Genomic DNA, 20549 nt, shown 5'->3' on the forward strand with positions numbered 1-20549 from the left:
ACGGAGACGACAACGGACAAGTAACGCTGACGTCATCCAATCACGTTTCGGTTGCCAGCTTCATGTCTCGGACGACTTCCAAACGCTTGTCCTTTCTCCCGGAGATGCCGGCGGAGTCACAAGCCGCAGCGCCGGCTTCGACCTTTGGAAGTGCACGTCAAAGGAGCACATCCGAACAACGACTCGAGAGCAAAAGCGCAATGGAAAGCACCGGCACAAAAAAAGATGCGATCGTTCTGCCATTATAACTATCTGCACGAAAGAAAATGACTTTAAAGGAGTTTTTATCAATTAATCCATACATCCAACCATCCATACATCCATCCAACCATCCATCCAACCATCCATACATCCAACCAACCATCCATACATCCAACCAACCATCCAACTATCCAACCATCCATCCATCCATCCAACCATCCATACATCCAACCAACCATCCAACCATCCATCCATCCATCCATCCAACCATCCATATATTCAACCAACCATCCAACTATCCAACCATCCATCCATCCATCCAACCATCCATACATCCATCCAACCATCCATACATCCATCCAACCATCCATCCATACATCCAACCAACCATCCAACTATCCAACCATCCATCCAACCATCCATACATACATCCAACCATCCATACATCCAACCAACCATCCAACTATCCAACCATCCATCCATCCATCCAACCATACATCCAACAAACCATCCAACCAACCATCCATCCATTCATCCAACAATCCATCCATCCATCCATCCAACCATCCATACATCCATCCAACCATCCATACATCCAACCAACCATCCAACCATCCATCCATCCATCCATCCAACCATCCATCCATACATCCAACCAACCATCCAACCATCCATACATCCAACCAACCATCCAACCAACCATCCATCCATTCATCCAACAATCCATCCATCCATCCAACCATCCATCCATCATTCCATCCAACCATCCATCCATCCAATCCATCCAACCATCCAACCCATCCAACAACCATCCATCCAATTAGCAACATTTGAATCCATCCATCCATCCATCCATCCATCATTCCATCCATCCATCCAATCCATCCAACCAACCATCCATCCATCCAATCAGCAACATTTGAATCCATCCATCCATCCATCGCTTATCCGGGGTCGGGTCACAGGTGCAGCAGCTTTAGCAGGGAAGCCCAGACTTGCCTCTCCCCAGCCGCTTCAAGCAGCCCAGCCGGCGGGATCCCAAGGCCTTCCCAGACCAGCTGAGAGACATCGTCTCTCCAGCGTGTCCTGGGTGGTCCCCAGGGCCTCCCGCCGGTGGGACACCTCCCCGGGAGAACAAAATCTGACAGATGAGCATAAAAAAGAATATTTGTTTTACCTGCGAGCAACGTAGTAGAAGACTGGATTGCCGTTCTTGGACGTCCCAGCCTGATAGAAGATGTTGAGGGTCTTCAATGCTTTAAATTCCTCTTTTTCGTGTACCTGGTGTCTACAAGACAAAATAAAACATGGGACCGACATGGCAGCATTGCTGTTAAATATTTTTATCATGTGAGAGCTTTCGGATTGGAGAAACCGACTGAACTGTGGTTAAAAAAAACAAACAACCAAATTGTGATTCAGTCAACTATTATTTCTTTCTTAGTTGAGAAAATTACCAATGCAAAATCCTTTATTGTGGGTTAACATTTTAAATTGCATTTAAAGGGATACTTGACTTATTTAGCCATTTTTTGGCAGTCAAACAATATTTTGGATAAAATAAATTTGATACGGTTATTATTAAAACCACATTTAGCAACTTGCTGTCAACTGAAAATGACATCACAAGGGCGCAGGTAACCAATCACAGCTCAGCTTGTGAATGTCACATGACCAAACCTAGAAAACAAGCTGAGCTGTGATTGGTTACCTGAGACCTTGTGTTGTCATTTTTAGTCGACAGCAAGTTGCAAAATGTGTTTTGAAAGGTACTAATTGTACGTGAAAAATAATGAAAGTATCAAATGAATTATAGACAAAATATTCACTTTTTATTGCTATAATGGGGTAAATGTGTGAAGTATCCTTTTAATTTTTTTTTTTATTGTTAGCACATGAGTGAGAGTCGTCAAACAGCCCGCCCTCGACTTTTGACGCAATCCTATTAAGACATTTCCCGTGTCAAAAACTTGCAAAAAGTTCTCAGAATGAGAAACTGAATTTAGCATCAACAGCGTGATGTCAAACGTTTTCATTTTTTTGTTTGTAGCAGAAATAATCTCGGGCCCGGGAAGTTGTACAACAGAAGGCGCGACGTGGCGCTACTTGTGTGCACGTAATCATACCTGGTCATGAATTCTTCAAATTTGGAACTGGTCAGGTTGAGGCTGGACCAGTGCGTATCAGCCACAGGCTTGTGCTCAGGTGGCCCCAGGTAAGCAAGCAAGGTCGCCATTTTGTCAAAAGGACGCCTGCCGACAGCCTTGTGGTCTCTGGAAAGATTGATTATGTTATTATTATTATTGAATGAATGTGGACATCAGTAAATAATTCACACAGTGCCAGCTTTGAGTAATAAACTGACGAAGACGCGCGTCCGGTTCCAGTCTACATGCTGACCTGTTACTGGACAGGTACTGGCCGATCCGCTCCTGATTGTTCCATAAGAGGCGGTGGAGGGCGAGCACGTTCCCGTCACTGATGAAGGAGAGGCTGTGGTTGACGGAGTCGCTGGGTGGCGAGTCAGACGCGATGTCCAAGAAAAAACTGCGACAACCGGGAATGGAGATTCGTCCAATTAAGTCCTGCCAAAATTCTCAAAATGCAAAATGCTCACATTCATTCGGAGGTCATGTTGTCTGCTGGGTTTTTTGTTTTGTTTTTTTCCCCTGACGATCTCCTCAGTGTTGAATAGGGACGTAACGATATCCAAACATCCCGATACGATATGAAGGTCACGATACGATAATTATCATGATATTGTGGGGGCGTTGGCGATATAAAAAAGATCACAATATTGTAAACAAATAAATAAATAAATAAATAAAATCAAACTTATACTAAAAAAAGCACAATATTGTGCTATAGTACATATCAGCAATGCATATAAACAACCTACAATCTCTAATAATATTAGTAATATAATAATAATATAATAACAATAACAATATTAGTAATAATCTAATCTAATCTAATATAATAATATAATTAGGTTCGCCTTCATCTGACAATTAACATCGATTTTAAACATAGAAGGGCCAAAACATCCCTCATGAAAATTAAATTGCACTAATAAACTAGCCACTAGAGGGTGCTAGATCCGCACAAATGGAAATCAACCTGACTTTTTTTGAACAGATGTGTTCCTTTTAAATATTGTGAACATGACGACGACGATGTTGTGGCAGTTTTAATATCGCGATATCACGATATTGCACTTATCGTGACATCTCTAGTGTTGAAGGATAAATTTCAGCACACTTAGCAAAAGGGTTTTTGTATTCACAAACATGAAACAAAGATTCATTTTGGACTTAACAGGAGTGGTTCTCAAAAGGAGCGCCAGTGCTTGTTTTTTTGTTTTTTTTGTGACCTAGCAACCTGACTGGATGAACTGTTTTGTAAACAGCGGGACGTCCAGGTTAGGATACTTGACAGTAGTCAAGCAACTTTCTTCACTTCATTTCAAAATGCCACTGACCAATATTTTACTATTTCTACACAACGAGCAGCAATGTTGAACAGGTGAGGGAAGCAATGGCGGTGACAATCCGTGCTCTGAAAATCGGGCGTGTCCTACCTTCGGGCTGAATCAAAGTTGTTCTTCACAAAATCATTGAAAGGCCTCATGTGCTCTTCCTTTGTAAACAAGACATGGTTGGCAATGCTCTGCAGAATCTAAAAAGGAAAAAAGACAAGATTCTGTGAGTGAGTGAGTGAGTGAAAAATAAAATAAATAAACACAAAATAGCAAAATACAGGCTTTGGGGTTAGGACAAAATCACCACCACACGTTAAGAGAAGCCCAGATCTGTAAATTGAGAAGTAGTTTGTTTGTTCAAATGCTGTATTTAAAGAGAGCATTTTTCTGAGTGAAACCGGCAGACTGAGCCTTTAAATATCACGATAATATCGATATCGCTATATTCAGAAACTATATCGTATGATTTTCTAATATTGTGCAGCCCTAGTAGGTGCATGTATTTTAACTCATTCGCTCGCCGCCATTTTCACATTTCGCAATCCCGTTCGCTCCCGGCTGTTTTACTGGATTTTGACTGATTTTGCAAGGCCCACAGAATATTGGGTTCTATTGATATAAAAACAAAGAAAGATTAAAGTCTTTTCTTTCATCAGGGAAAAAAAAAAGTACATTTCTATCTGTTTCCGTTTTGCAGCAATTAGCATTAGAAGAGAGCTAAGTTTCATCAGTTTTCACAAATCTACTTAAAATTGGAAGTAATTTTTTAGCTTTTTTTTTCTAGGTGGCCCTGGTTGATCTCCTTTGCGCTGCTGCCACCTGCTGGCTGTTTGTGTAATAACTACCATGTCTGCAACTGTTCTTTGCAGTTGAGAGGCTGCATCAAAGCCTTCTGTATGCTCTTGCATAAAAAAACAAACAAACAAAAACGTATAAATACGTCTTTGGGACACTTAGAACATAAAAAAAAACCACAACGTATTTACACGTCATTTGGAGCAAACGAGTTAAAAAGGTCACGCCTTTAAAACTTCCACGCCCGACTGCATTGGAATTAACGTACAACAAGAATCGGCAAAACAAAAACCGCTACAATGATGAAGAAGAAATTGCATTGCCATGCCTGATTTCTGAAAACGTCCTCACCTTCGACATGAGCTTGAGACCCCGCTCTATCCTCGGAAGAGGTTTTTTCTCCAAGATGCCAGCCTCATACGGGGACACGATGGCCGGATTGACAAATCGGAGAAACATGGCGCTGCCCACGGCGCCGATGCTGTTCTGCGGGAATCTCTGACTCACCACCTGCGGGAAGGAGCACGAAAGAAGCAGGGGGCAGTTGAAAGGGGGGCAAAAACCAAACAGATGCCAAACAAAAATAAAGGTTTGGGGAAAGGGGGCCGGGAAGAGGCAAAGAGAAGGACACAAAAAAAACAAAAAAAAAAACGTGAATTTTATGAAGATGCACAATGAAGCAATGATTTGAAAAACGATTCTCCAGAGGGGCAACGTACGGTGAACCGTTGCAACATAAATGCTGCTTTCAGGAGAAGGAAAAGTGAATCAGGATTAGGGAGAGACAGATTATCGGCCGGGCCCATTAAATTATTATTATTTTTTTAAACTGAGACCAAAATTGAAATGAATGAAAAAAAAAAAACTTTTCTACTATTTTTGTGTTGGTAAAAAACAAAAAAAAAACAAAAAAAAAACAAAAAAAAAACGTTTTCACTTTTTCAATTGTCAATTGAAAATGAAAAGAACAAATGATATCAAACACAGAATATAATACACAAGGAGATATCATTTGTATAAATAATGTGGATGGAGCACCTTTTTCCAAAGAGGACTTGACATGACCTTTGACCTTAACAACCTTTTTTTTTTTTTCTTCCAGGCTTATATGTATGCGAGGAAGGAAAGACAACATTCATATTTATCGGAGGCAAAAATGATCAGAATATTTCATCCACTTGTTCAGTCATATTAGTGATCAAAAATCAAATGCCGATATGTAAAATAAAATCCATATAAGAGAAGAAATATGACTGCAGAGGAAATGTTCTGGAAAAAAAAAAATGCCTCGTGGGTAAGAGCAAACAGGAAGTCCCAAGCAAGAGTAAAAGACGAATGAATGCAACTGCTTACACAGACTGCTCATTAAAAATGCACAAAATGGCGGCAATATTAGTCCAGTGATTGGAGTAAAGTTGTACAATAGAAATGCGGATGACAACAACTGATTAATCCCGATACAAATTTGTAAGTCGATTGTTTTGTTTGTTTTTTTTTATTCAAATTTAGAAAATACTAATCAGTAAACTTGTACAGTGTAAGATGTGTATGAAAATATATGATTTATTGATCTAAAACTTCAGTCTTATACAGGTTGTAATCGGTTTCATGTTTGCACAGCACTGAAATAAAATATTAAAGTTTAATCTTCCATTCATATCTTTTATGCTTAAGGTGTGAACCCTGAGATGTTTTGGTGAATATTATGTTTAAAAATCGATTTGGCCGCCTATTGAATCGATTTGAGAATTGCGCGATGTAATACCGCGATAAATTGCCGAATCGATACATGGATGTATACACAAACAGTGTCATAAAAAAAGTATTTGCACCCTTCTAAAATGCTAAAAAATATATATATTTTTTTTTAACATAGTTTCCCAACTTGAATGTTTAAAATCATCAATCAAATGTAAAGATCAAACAAAGATATTAAAAAAGAAATTCGGTTTTTAAATAGTGATTTGAATTCAGGAAAGAAAAAAAAAGAAAAAAAAAAAAAGTACTTGCCCCCTTTTGTTAAATCATCATAATGACTTTTGTCAGTTCATTTTCACCGACACACCAAAAACCCGATTACTCTCAGACCTGTTCAACCGACAAGCCATCCAAGTGCAAAATGAATATGTCGAAAAAGCGGCAACAAAATACATGTGAAGAAATTAAAAGAACGAGAGGAAAAACAAATAATTGAAATCTATCAGTTATTCCCAAAACTTTTTTTTACGACTGCAGCGCATCACTGTGACAACGATTATTGCAGAAATTGAGCCCAAGAGCACAAGTGACGACTCATCCAGGAGGTTGCAAAAAATATCAACGATCATCTTACTTTTTTGCAAAACACATCGGAAAGATTCCCAAGACTTTTTGGGAAAATATTCCAACAAAACTTGGGCCCTTCTGAATCGATTTTATAAATCTGAATTGATACCCAGCCCTAACTAATAATCTGTTTTATGAACATGGCCTTATAAAAACAAATAATAACTTAAATCAATGACAACCACAGTACAGGCTGTGTAAATAAAGTGACAAAAAAAAAAAAAAAAATGACACGACATTCACATTGTTGTGACATCCATCCATCCATTTTCTTATTTTCTTAACCGCTTTTCCTTACAAGGGTCGCGGGGTGCTGGAGCCTATCCCAGCTGACTTTCTTGAAAAATTGCTGTTCAGCCCGGTTAAAATGAAGCATAAAAAAAAATTGGACTTTTCCAGGCAGCGCTTGTAAAATTAAAGCTGGAACATTTACAAAATAATAATCAAATGAAAAGGCAAAGGTGAGTTTTTTTTACTTGACAGTATAAAAGTGTAAAGAGGATTACAAGTGAGCAGCACAAGATTTTTGGTTTTCGACTTATGATGTGGCCAATCGAGTGGAAACGATCCAATCAAATCGATGCATCCCTATTGTACACAAAGTTGAAAATGCAGAAAAGAAGAAAACATTTCTGGAGGGACACGCAATTATTGAAAATCATTTGAAACAAATGAAGACAGTAAACCAAGTGAGGAAAATTAAATTAAATTAAAAAAAACAACAACAAAAAAAAAAACTTTTTTTTTTGCTTTAAAGGGAAAATATTTGGGGGGGAAAAAGTATCTGAGGGAAAATAGAGTCTCCAAACTTACTGCTTTTTTGTTTTCCTTTTTTTCTTTTACTGTTGCCTTATTCAGTAGAGAGTGGCAAGTAGCCTACAGAACAGAGACGAGTACAATCATGGTCACAGCACCAGCTGACACATACGCAACACACAACCCTACCGATTACGGTGCACAGACATGAAGATGGAAAAAGTTTCTTGTCAAGCACAGAAAAAAAAGATTTGTCACAGGGCAAGTTGTTGATTGGCAAAGGAAGCGTGCCATGCATATAAGACTGTTGCTGCTGGAATATTCACTGCAGTCCCTTAGAAGCTGCAAAAAGAAACGCGAGATGAAAAATGGGAAAACCAAATGTTGAAATAATTGGACTAAGTTAAAAATTCAAAATTAAAAAAAATTCTAATTAATTCATCTATTAACGCTTTAACTTTGACAGCCCTAGTAGAATGCTAAAAAAATAATAAAATAAAATAAAATAAATAAATAAATAAATAAATAAAAAAAAGAGTGGGTCCGTAGAAAAATTAATCCCCCGAGCCTAAAAAAAAAAAAAAAAAAAAAAAAAGGTTGAGAACCCGTTCACAGTTGTGTCCCTCTGAGAATGTTGGCTGCATTGTATTCATCAAAATCAGAAGGTGCAATTAAGGATATTCATGATTTGTCACTTAAGTGTTCCTTTTTTCACCATACTGACATTTTAATTCTTTCCACAGAATATTGTGATGGTAAAAAATGGAGAAAACAAGGCCAACTCTAAAAGCGTCGTGACGCTTCGCTCGCTCGTCTTTCGGGAAATAAATTGCATTGTAGTGGGAAGTAAAAACCGGATAGTAGAATATGGTGGGATTAAAAAAATAAATAAAAAAAGATGTGAAGACTATGAACGGCTGCGCAGGAATGTGCGAGACGTCGAAAGCAGTGAGCGACGGAAACTGGAGAGGATGGACAGGCGGGAGCTCGGAATGTCGAAATGGCAAACGGGTAAAGAAGGTTCGAAGCGACGGGGTCAGTGACGGCGTTGAGCTTTTTGGGTGGTCTACCTGGTAGAGACAGTGGCAGACGCTGCGAAGCTGAGGGGGGAACTCGCCGGATGAGCCGGTGATGGCATGGAAGAAGCGTTCAGTGATCTGCAACAGGTTTCTCTGATTCTCTTCCAAGTTCTCACCTTGTTCCAGTCTGATGAGGAAAGCGGAAGAAAGATCGCATCAGCAAGGGTGATGTCATCATCAGTCGACAGCAACAGGAAGAAAAAAAAAACGTTTTTAAAGGTATTAACTCATTTGCTCCCAATAACGTGTAAATATGTTGTTGTTGTTTTTATGTTTTAAGTGTCCCAAAGACGTATTTATACGTTTTTTTTTTATATGCTAAAGCATACAGAAGGCTTTGATGCAGCCTCTCAACAGAAAAGAACGGTTGCAGAAATGGTAGTTATTACACAAACGGCCAGCAGGTGGCAGCAGAGCAAAGGAGATCAACCAGGGCCATGTTGAAAAAAAGCTCAATTACTTCCAATTTTAAATAGATTTGTGAAAACTGATGCAACTTAGCTCTCTGCTAATGCTAATTGCTGCAAAACGGAAACAGATAGAAACATACTTTTTTTTCCTGATGAAAGAAGAGACTTTAATCTTTCTTTTGGTAGGTTCCATGCTTTTATAGCAATAGAACCCAATATTCTGTGGGTCTTGCAAAATCAGTCCAAATCCAGTAAAACAGCCGGGAGCGAACGGGGTTGCGAAATGTGAAAATGGCGGCGAGTGAAAGAGTTAAGGAAGTGACAAAAAGAGAATCGTACCGTGTGGGGTCCACCTCAAATGTGAAGTGTTCAGGGGTTGCGATGACCCCTTTTAACAAAGGTTCCAGTAACTTCTGCAGATATGCTGCTCCATACACCTAATATGAAAACCACAGTGAAGGCAAGATTATTTTACTTTAGATGATTTCAATACAAAACAGAATTACAATTTGCAAAGAAAAACGTGTCGTCCGAATTGGTGACGTTTCCTTACCTTAAAACAAAAGGTCATTATTTTGCTGGCCAGGCTGTTTCCCCGAAAAAGGGTCTGCATGGAGTCGGCCAGCTCCACCTCCTTGGAGAACATATTCCACAGCAGCTGGTAGAGGAGGTGACGGGAGTCGAACAGCGTCACCAGGACCCGAGCCAGCTCGTCCTTCAAAGAGAAATGAAGACAACTAAATGATGGAAATACATCAGAATTATCTTTCGGAATTTCGCATTTGATTTCCACCAAAAAAAAAAAAAATGCAAACAAATGCTAGATCGTTTGCAAACCTGAAAGGTGAAAATTCTTATCTTAAAGGCAGTTGGTGTGCAAACTTTTTCATTTGAGGGCCACATACAGAAAATCAGAAGGGCCACATCATGTTATGAAGAGAAATTGTGTTTAGTCCTAAAAATTTATGTGTGCTTTTGCATATTTAGAAAAATGCTACAGTATAAAAACTTTATTTTAAACTATTGGCAGTTGGGTTATTATAGTTTTGCAATTTTTCATTTTAGTTTTTATTTTGTTTTGAGTTTTGGTTTTTTAAATTTAGTTCATTTTATTTTTCAGGATGGTTCTGTTAGTTTTAGTTATTTAATAAATTTTAATTAGTTTTAGTTTAGTTAGTTTCATTATTAGATTTAGTTTATTTTTTTTTTTTTTTTTTTTTTTTTAAATGTGTATTACAACATTTAAAAAACACCATGGGCACGACGTCATTATTCCAGTTGATATCAAAATAAATCTACTAAAAATCACATTTAAAATCATCCCCAAAGGCTCGTGCATTCAATGAATTACCAAAGACTAAAAGAAAGGACATATTTGCTATAATTATAGTTAGTTTTAGTTTTGTAAAAATTAGTTTTAATTTTTAAAAAAAGCATTTTTGTTTTTATTTTATTTCGTTAAGGAAATTGGTTTTTGAATTTTAGTTTTTTCGTTAGTTTTAGTTAACTAAAATAACCTTTAATAGCACCTGTGTTTTTTTTTGACACCCTCCGTTTCTTACTTTGACCATCTCCAAACATTTTTGTTTTTATTTTATTTGAACTGAGTCAAATGCCATTTTTTAGCAAATGTCGTGGACCACTAAAAAAAATGGACGGCGGGCCGCAAATGGCCCCCGGGCCGTAGTTTGGACACCACTGGCTTAATGGATGCTCAGAAAATTACAAATTACATTTGGAGCATCTGCAACACAAAACAACATTCGGCAACCACATGTGGAGTCCCATAACTGCCTTATTTATTTTGGTTGGAAAATGGCGACTTTCGCCAAAAAGGTGAAGCATTTTCAAGCTCGTTTTAACTGCCATCACGCCTGAACGGCCAAATCCGTACCCACTGGGATCCGGGCACAACATTCGCCAGCGCCATGGCGATAGGCAGCTCTCCCTGGTCTCCCATCATGGTGACCAGTTCAACCAGCCGCTCAAAGCGGTCCGCCAGCACCGTCTCGGCCAGCGTATCAAACTCGGTTCCCTGCTGCAGGATTTTCGTCAACACTTCCATGAAGGTGGCTCGCGTTTGCAAATCTTTGTGGTATCCCAGACCTGAGCAGTGAAAATAAAAAAACTTCTTAACGCCTACATTTTATCCAGCGATATTTTAACGTTGTCAAACTTACCAATGGAATGCATCAGGCCGCTGTCCACGTTTGCGTTGAGGAGGTTGGACATGGCCAGGACGGTGCAGTGGCGAAGGGAGGCCAGGCGGCGCGACATCCCCCGCTTGCATCCGCCCACTGTCTGACTCTCGTCCTCCACCTCGCTGCAGTCATTTAGCAGGTTCATGAAAAGTGTGAAGTACCTGCGTGACGACAACAGCAAAAATATTTCAGAAAATTCTCTCTTACCGCTTACACGTAGCCTAGCTTGACTGACTATTACTTTTTTAGTCCGTTTTATCTACAACGGCTGACTTCTTTTTAGTGATAGACCAACTATCGGCCGAGCCGATTATCGGTGCCGATATTTGGCATTTTGACAAATGTCGGCACCGGCCAGTTTTGGAATCTGAAGGCCGATAAATCTCGCTGAGCAGTGAATGCTTGCGAACGTAGCGAATTTTGAGTTTTCATCAGGAGTTGTTAAGACGTTCGCAGTCAGTTTTGATTTGTCGTGAACACATTTGGAACATGTTCAGGCAATTTTTCACTGCAAAGATCTTTTCAAACGCTTTACAAACACTAAAAATGAAGATAAAAATAGCTACATTCGCATTCATTTGTCACTCAGTGAGATACAGGGAACTTTTCATGAAGGGATCTATTTCAATTTCCACTTTATATAAATATATATATATATATATATATATGAACTCTTTACACTTTTTATTAAAAAAAAACTTAACTCAAGAAATTATGTTGAAATTTTAGAAAACTTTATTCACTGTAGAAATCGTCAGTGATCTATTTACTTGCTAATGACCCCATAAGTTTTTTGGTATAATTTTTTAAACATATTTGTCTATATATTTTAACTCATTCACTGCCATTGACGGAAAAAGTCGTCAAATGATGCATTTTTTTTTTCTGGTCTGGCAATGAATGTGTTAATAAATAACTAAAAAAAAAAAATCAAAGTGGCCATTGCAGCTTTCTATTTTTCTGTATGTGGCCCTCAGAGGAAAAAGTTTGGACACCCCTGCTGTACCTTATATCAACAATTTATAATTGCTTCATTGATTTTTACCATGTTTAACTCATTCACTGCCATTGACGGAAAAAGACGTCAAATGATGGATTTTTTTTGCTGGTCTGGCAATGAATGTGTTAAAATAATAGTTTTTTTTTTCTTTCTCTATTTTACTGCAAATGAATATCGGCTTGAAATGTCGTTTATCGGCCTCCTTGACAACTAATAATCTGTATCAGTATCGGCCTTGAAAAAAAACAAACAAACATATCGGTCTATCACTACTTCCTTTGTTTCACCTTCCATTTAAAAAGGTGGCGTAATAAGCTACAGTTTGCATACAAATGAAGTAAAAGTATTCAGACTTGAGAAAAAGCTGCGATTTGGCCTCCATCAGCTCCACTCCATCTCCCTCCTCAGGTTGCAGCGGCAGACCAGCAAGCAGAGACACGACCGCCTCCATACTGGCCTGGTCAAGATCCCTGTTTCGCACGCGGACGAGGCGGGAAACAATGTAGTATGTCATCAATACGGCAGTCAACAGAAATTACTGTACTGATAAAGTCGAGCTGTACCTTGTCAGACACTTAATGTCATCATCGGTCGCTTGATTGGAAGTACCCATCACCCAGTCAGTCAGGTATTCCACCATCTTATTCCTTCAAAAAAAAAACAAAAAAAAACAATAAGTAAGAATTAACTGTGGAAGTGGGTAATTGCCACTGAAATTATCTCATAAGGATTGAATATTTATAATATCATTAACATTGTTTGGATTGTGAGATACGCTCATGTAAAGTTCTGGGTGGGAACTTTCACTGGTTCTTGCATCTTAATGCACACGATATTATACTAATAGTAATAACCAGAAGACTGAATGTTCTCAGTTGAAATATTTACTGGATGCCAGAAAGATCGAGTACACAGCTGCGGAGCCCTCTTCTATTAGTATGCGGAAAATTCAAAATCGTCCCTGCATTCATACTGTCTAGGCCGCCTCGTCATCAAGAGCCCTGATCGAACACTCAGTAAATATTCTCAAAATTGCAGAACAGTTGTTTTTTTTAATTATTAATCATATAGCTTTTCTTAGAAAGCATATAACCATTAAAATAAAAACTCAATTTAAATTAAACTGAATTTTTAGATTTGCTTGAAATATTCAAACAGGGAAACCCAGCGTCCACATAACCACAAACGCAAAAAGTTATTTTGATCCGTGCAGAAATGTTGATAACAAAAATAAAAAATAAAAACAAAAACATTTTACCTAAACTTCATCTCTTGGCAAAAGGACAGGTCATCTCTTCTCTCCATCATTACCTCTACCAGCTGGCACAATTTGGTTTTAATCTGGATAGCATGTACCATGTTGCCAAGAATGCGAACATACCTACGGAAAAACAAGACAAAAAGACGACAAATCTGAAGACGGTCGTCTTAGTGCGTCTTGCACGTTTTCAACTGTTCGATGACCGCCGCAGTGATTTCTGACCTGACAAGGTTAAGCATCATGGTCTCGATGCTCGCCTGTCCCAGGTGCTCAGAACTGCCCTCCGTGTGGTTATCCAGCAGGTTCTTCATGATTGCGATCGTCTGCTCCACAAATTGGGTGTTCGTGTCATTGATAGGAACCTGAAATAGTAAAAGCCTACATTTCAAACACAATATTAAGAAATCATACTAAAAAAAAAAAATCACAATATTGTGCTTTTGTACATAACAGCAATGCATATAAACCACCTCCAATCTCTAATAACAATATTGAGGCACTAACTTGCTAATGCAAGCACACATTGATCGTTTCACAAGCAAATTCGGTTCCCCTTCATCTGACAATTAGCATACATTTTAAACATAGAAGGCCAAAACATCCCTAATGAAAATTAAATTGCACTCATAAAATAGCCACCAGATGGTGCTAAAACTGCACAAATGGAAATCAACCTGACTTTTTTTAACAGATGAGTTCCTTTTAAATATTGTGAGCATGACGACGACGATATTGTGGCAGTTTTAATATCACGATATTGCCCTTATCGTGACATCTCTAGTTTATACTCGTGATGTCACATATATTATTGTCAAGAAATGTTAAACGTTGACTTCCTCTTTACTAAAGTGTTTTGAAAACTGCAAACTCCCACAATATTTAAAAAATATTTATGATCTCTGTATGCTTTGTAAATTAATTGGGGGGGGGGGGGGGTGGTATGTATACAATGATCTAAGGGTAAATACTCCATTCGTTTATGGTCAATGGACACTGAAGGTAAACAAGAACTCAACATTCCCAGACTATGACAGGTTCCACTCACCGGCCCCTGCGTGTCAAAGAATTTACCGATGCTGTTCCTCAACTTATTGAAGAGCATGGGGTAAAGGGCAGGACTGAGCTCCAAGCCCAGCAAGTCTTTAACGTTGGTGCGGACGTGAAGGCTGACTCTGTCGTGGCCGCACACCAGCAAGACCAGCAGCCGATCGACGAAGCGGCTGACCGGCGTCTCGCTGGAGGCCGACGAGGAGCAGGAGGCCGACGCCGAGGACGAGGCGGCGGCGGCGGAGGAGGAGGAGGAGGCGGGGTTGGCCATCTCGCACGGCCCCACCGAGATCATGGAATGCTTGCGCTCGCCCACCGAGCCCATCGGCGGGCTGTACGTGGCGGGGCCCGGCGTGCCGCGTTGCTGGAGGCACACGCCGCCCAGGGCGCAGAGAAAGCCCGTCATGTTGATCCACTCCTGCTGTTGGGAGAGGACGCAGGCGGCGCATCAAGTGCCAGAAGAAAGTAAGACAAAGATATTGGCGACGTTGCTCGATAGTGGCTCTTTTACAAAAAAATAATTCCTTGTCTTTAACTCGTTTGCTCCCAATAACGTGTAAATACGTTTTTTTTTATGTTCTAAGTGTCCCAAAGACGTATTTATAAGTTGTTGTTTTTTTTTATACTAGAGCAGGGGTGTCCAAACTTTTTCATTTGAGGGCCACATACAGAAACTCAGAAGGATGCAAGGGCCACATAATGTTAGAAATTGTGTTAAGTCCTAAAAATGTATTTGTTCTTTTGCATATTTAGAAAAATGCTACAGTATATAAACCAATTCATTTGTAATATGGCAGTCGGGTTATTATAGTTTGGCAATTTTTCATTTTAGTTCGTTTTTATTAGTTCTCAGGGTGGTTCTGTTTTTATTAGTGTAGTTCTTTAAAAATAATGCTTAATTTTAGTTTAGATTGTTTGCTTCAGTATTAGTATTAGTTTTTTTTATTTTTATTTTTATGTGTATTACTTGTGCGCAATATTTAAAAAACATCATGGAAGCGAGGTCATCTGAAGGTGCTTTTCTATTGGTTGCTACTAGATGACATACTTTCAAATGTCATTATTCCAGTTCATATCAAAATAAATCTACAAAAAAAAAAAATCACATTTAAAATCATCCCCAAAGGTTCATGCATTAAATTAATTACCAAAGACTAAAACAAAGGACATAAAAGAAGAGACTTTCATCTTTCTTTTGATAGGTTCCATGCTTTTATAGCAATAGAACACAATATTCTGTGGGCCTTGCAAAAATCAGTCCAAAGCCAGTAAAACAGCCGGGAGCGAACGGGATTGCGAAATGTGAAAATGGCGGCGAGTGAATGAGTTAACAGAACATGCACAACCTCATTAACTGTTGAAATCTACTTTTTCTTTGAAATATCACACAGGTAATGAAGATGACAAATAAATGGGAGACTCATCCATGTGTATGAAACCTACCTGTCCGTCATCTGCCTTGTTTTTGGGGAAATTTAGGATTTGTTTCGTTGCTTGGTCCCACTTAGCATACGTGTCCTCCCAAGCCTTAAGTGGAACAAGAACACACAAACGACATGAACAGACGCAGACAAATGTCAAGATTGACTCGGTCATTTTTAAGAAAACATCAGATCATCGGACTACTGGTATCGGCAGTTGGTATCAGTTGGTATCGGTATCGGTGAGTAATCATCAGTAAACGTCCATAAAATGTCTTTTTTTTTTTTTTTTTCCAAAATGAGTCCATCTATAGTACAGCGGGACGATTTTGGTTCATTTTATATGGGCGGGGGGGAAAATAAATAAATCTTATTCACAAGATTTTACGGCATTATTACTACATACATTGCATGCATTCACATTATTAACTCATTTGCTCCCAAAAACGTATAAATACGTTCTATTTTAAATATTGCCATGCTCCCAAAGACGTATTTATATGTTGTGTTTGTTTTTTTTTTTTTTATGCTGTAGCATATAGGAGGCTTTGATGCAGCCTCTGAAATGGAGATAATGCTTCAAGCAATGGCAGTTATGACAAAAAATGGCCAGCAGGTGGCAGCAGAGTATAAGAGATCAACCTGGGCCATGTTGCAAAAAGTTTTGGGGGTTTTTCACCACTGTTTTAAACAGATTTGTGAATAATGATGAAACTTTGCTATATTCTATTGGCAATTGCTGCAAAATGGAAACAGATAGAAATATACTTTTTTTTTCCTGATGAAAGAAGAGACGCTAATCTTTTTTTTGGTAGGTTCCATGTTTTGATAGCAATAGAACACAATATTCTGTGGGCCTTGCAAAATCAGTCAAAAATCCAGTAAAGCAGCGAAAAATGTGCTGGGAGTGAATGAGTTAATATGCTAGCTTTAGCATCCGAGCTTCCAGACATTTACAAGCTGATTATACAAAAAAAGATGAAAATCCCTTCACCTCAATGTTTCCTGGCGTGGGATGCTCGATCCTCCTCAGCAAGGCCATTACTCTCTTTTGCAATGTGGAGCGACCTAAGAGCAAAAAAGTAAAATTTAGAAGTGGATAGGATGATACCAAAGAGAATCTTTGTTTGTTTGTTTGCTTGACCCACCCGTTCCCATCATGTTGCTGATGGAGGCAAGTTCACTGAAAGTGGCGTAGTTGGGCAGGATGTTCTGGACCGACACCTCGTCGGCGGCGCTGCGGATGTCCGCCTCTTCGCAAAGGTGGCGGAAACATGACATGGCGACCAACACGGCCTCGGTGTCCGGACTCCACAGGAACATGTAGAGGCACACTTCAAGCTTGGTTTGAGCCTGCCTGCAGATCGGAATGGCTCCGCCCATTGTGGCGCACTCCTGTTGGATGCACAAAAATATGTATTACAGCTGACAAAAACATGCAGTCGCTGTCTATAAATACCATCACGGAGCTAAGCATGGCACATACTGTATTAGTGTTGACTTGGCCTGTTTGGCCTTCTTTTTTTTGAAACTTTTTTGTGATTAACTCATTCACTCACCGTCATTTTCACATTTCGCAATCCCGTTCGCTCCCGGCTGTTTTACTGGATTTGGACTGATTTTGCAAGGCCCACAGAATCTTATGTTCTATTGCTATAAAATCATGGAACCTACCAAAAGAAAGATTAAAGTCTCTTCTTTCATCAGGAAAAAAAAAAGTATGTTTCTATCTGTTTCCGTTTTGCAGCAATTAGCATTAGAAGAGAGCTAAGTTTCATCAGTTTTCACAAATTATTTAAAATTGTGAGTGAGCTTTTTTTCAACATGGCCCTGGCTGATCTCCTTTGCTCTGCTGCCACCTGCTGGCCGTTTGTGTAATAACTACCATTTCCGCAACCGTTCTTTGCAGTTGAAAGGCTGCATCAAAGCCTTCTGTATGCTCTAGCATAAAAAAACAAACAAACAAAAAACGTATAAATACGTCTTTGGGACACTTAGCGCATTAAAAAAACGTATTTATACGTTATTGGGAGTGAATGAGTTAAGGGCTATATAAATAGAGCAGACAATACCTTTTTCTTGAGCAGAAATTTATTCCTGCAAATGAGGATCTCTCGCAACCACTTGAGAACTTCGGTGCCGTTGACCATCTGGTGGCCGATCAGTTTGCGGCAGATGAGGAACAGCACCTGTGAACTAATGGATCAGGATATGTGGCAAGGGTCAGTTAATGCAGTGACAGACAATGTTCTTGCGGGCTTGCTTGCTAAAAACAATAATAATCATAATAATAATACAATGCTTGTGAGAAAAAAACATTTTTTTGGAGACCTTGTGTTTTGGAGGGGCCCTGAAAATATTCCAAATTGAATAAAACCATCAAATAAACAAGACTGTTTTTTGTTTTTTTTTGCTTGAGACTTTTTGTGCATCTTGATTGGACGTAACTTGGCTAGGAAATCACTGAGACAACAGCACTGAACATTGCAGGCGTGATGATACCCATTTACACAATACATTAGCAGGGTTTTTCCTGTGCACAAAATTCAGAGGCGGCCACCTCCACCTAATTCGCTCCCCACCTCCAGCCCGAGCCACTCATATCGCTCAATTATCTGTTTCTTCTTCGGTGCATTCAAGTTTTTTCATAAAAAAGAAAGTTGTTTCTTCTTTGGTTGTTGCTTCAGGTCTTTCCGGCGCACTGCAGTTGATATAGCGCCCCCATAATGGTGCAACGCTGCAACTGCAGTTAAAATGGCCACAAAAAAAAAAGGCAACTTTGTATTCATATAATTTCTAATTTTTAGCCCCTGATCGTAAAACGGCTGCAAGAGGTCGGCCCATAATGGTATCGGTCACCACCGAGAGTACCGATACCTTAACCCTTGTGGAGCAATAGAAAATGTATTACCAAACGCGTCTTGCAGTCTCCACACATTGGACGGCCGCTTTGGAATCGTGATAACTAAGTCATTTATGAATATTTTCTTACTTCCGACCACTCAAAATGTTCAGTGGCATCAGACCTATCCATACATATCTACTTTTTATTTATTTATTTATTTCAGAGTTCAAATTGGAATATTTGATATGATGGAATTCGGGCCTTGAATATGTTAATAAATGATAACAACAGCATTTTTTTTGGAACTCTCATTTTTTCGACAATAGGACTTTTCTATTGTTTAGCCGGCTAACGCGTCATGAAATCCAAACATTGGACAACACTTTCAAAATGTGATAACTATAAATCATTTATGAATATTTTTTTTTTATTTTTTTTTACTTACGGCCACTCAAAATGTTCAGTGGCATCTGACCTATCAATACATATATAGTTTTTATTTATTTATTTATTTTTGATACCCTCTGTGTACAATAAAAGCAGTAATGTGCTATGAGCCAAAAACAATGATGTGTAGAAAGAGAAGAATCCAAATTGGGCATGATATATCCTGCAGTGTGAATGCAGCCTAATCGTACCTGATATCCCAGAAAGTCGCTATCGGAGCATCAGGATTCCACTGTTCAATGGAGTCTGGCTGGTGCAGTACTAAAAGGGCCTAGACACACAGGAGGGGATGGCAGGAAATCAGTTTGAATGCATTATTATTTATTGATTTTATGTCATTTTATTTTTTCCGTATGGTTTGACATGTTTGTAGTTTAATTAAGGATTTCATTTTATTTTTGAATTTCAAATTTTTAGTTAATAAAGTTATTCTTTATACTTACTTACGTAATGACAGAAAATAATTGAGAAGCACTGCGCTAAGATAAGATGTAAAAAAAAAAATAATGAAAACAAAATAGAAGAAAAACACAATAATCCCTTCTAAAGGAATTTGCCGTGTTGCAATTCAGCCTCAAACCTCCATGGCTTCTTGTGAGAGTTGCGTGGTGTTGGTGAGAGGCACTAATTGCACCAGACCGATGATGAGCTCAGCCGTACTGCTCTGCATCTCTGGAGCTTGCTTCACAGGGTTCTACCAGACAACAGGGTGGGAAAAAACAACCCAAAAAAATGTCATGTTCAGCTACAAAGGGCCTTCAACCTGTCTGAATGAATAAAAAAAAAAAAAAAAATAGAAATGACTCACATGCAACATGAGCTTGGGGTCAGCATGGATTAATTTGACCAGAGCAAGCAGGAGGCACTTGTAACTTCTCGTATCCAGTTCCGTGGTTTTCTCTTTGAACTTAAGGCTGGTTGTCACCTTCCCCTTGAAAGTCAAACTCTGTGAGAGATACAGGCAGGAAAAATGGCTACTCGGTTTACCCAGTAAACAATTTCATGGAAATTTCATGGAACCTATCAAAAGAAAGATGAAAGTCTCTTCTTTCATCAGGAAAAAAAAAAAGTATGTTTCGATCTGTTTCCGTTTTGCAGCAATTAGCATTAAAATATAGCTAAGTTTCATCCCTTTTCATAAATCTATTTAAAATTCTAAGTAATTTTGCTTTTTTTTTCTACATGGCCCTGGTTGATCTCCTTTGCTCTGCTGCCACCTGCTGGCCGTTTGTGTAATAACTACCATTTCTGCAACCGTTCTTTGCAGTTGAGAGGCTGCA

At 38.9% G+C, this 20549-nt stretch overlaps 1 protein-coding gene across 4 annotated transcripts in view; it reads right to left on the reverse strand.

Moving 5' to 3' along the window:
* nf1a (neurofibromin 1a) overlaps positions 1–20549 on the reverse strand; it is a 54658-nt gene that overhangs the window by 21589 nt on the left and 12520 nt on the right. For 2 of the 4 annotated variants that reach the window (XM_077540731.1, XM_077540734.1), the window contains 23 exons: positions 20078–20215; positions 19850–19963; positions 19461–19540; positions 18050–18173; positions 17126–17372; positions 16972–17045; positions 16000–16083; positions 14555–14977; positions 13732–13871; positions 13507–13629; positions 12812–12895; positions 12602–12718; positions 11228–11409; positions 10942–11153; positions 9601–9762; positions 9387–9484; positions 8629–8764; positions 7616–7678; positions 4829–4987; positions 3782–3879; positions 2602–2748; positions 2328–2474; positions 1379–1489 (listed from right to left, as the gene is read on the reverse strand). In XM_077540731.1, coding sequence (XP_077396857.1) covers positions 1379–1489; positions 2328–2474; positions 2602–2748; positions 3782–3879; positions 4829–4987; positions 7616–7678; positions 8629–8764; positions 9387–9484; positions 9601–9762; positions 10942–11153; positions 11228–11409; positions 12602–12718; positions 12812–12895; positions 13507–13629; positions 13732–13871; positions 14555–14977; positions 16000–16083; positions 16972–17045; positions 17126–17372; positions 18050–18173; positions 19461–19540; positions 19850–19963; positions 20078–20215 — 3263 coding nt within the window. The remainder of the gene's footprint in view (positions 1–1378; positions 1490–2327; positions 2475–2601; positions 2749–3781; positions 3880–4828; positions 4988–7615; positions 7679–8628; positions 8765–9386; positions 9485–9600; positions 9763–10941; positions 11154–11227; positions 11410–12601; positions 12719–12811; positions 12896–13506; positions 13630–13731; positions 13872–14554; positions 14978–15999; positions 16084–16971; positions 17046–17125; positions 17373–18049; positions 18174–19460; positions 19541–19849; positions 19964–20077; positions 20216–20549) is intronic. The other 2 variants (XM_077540732.1, XM_077540733.1) reach the window with 2 other exon arrangements.

This window comes from Festucalex cinctus, chromosome 13, assembly GCF_051991245.1.
Source record: "Festucalex cinctus isolate MCC-2025b chromosome 13, RoL_Fcin_1.0, whole genome shotgun sequence".
Classification (NCBI taxonomy): Eukaryota; Metazoa; Chordata; class Actinopteri; order Syngnathiformes; family Syngnathidae; genus Festucalex; species Festucalex cinctus.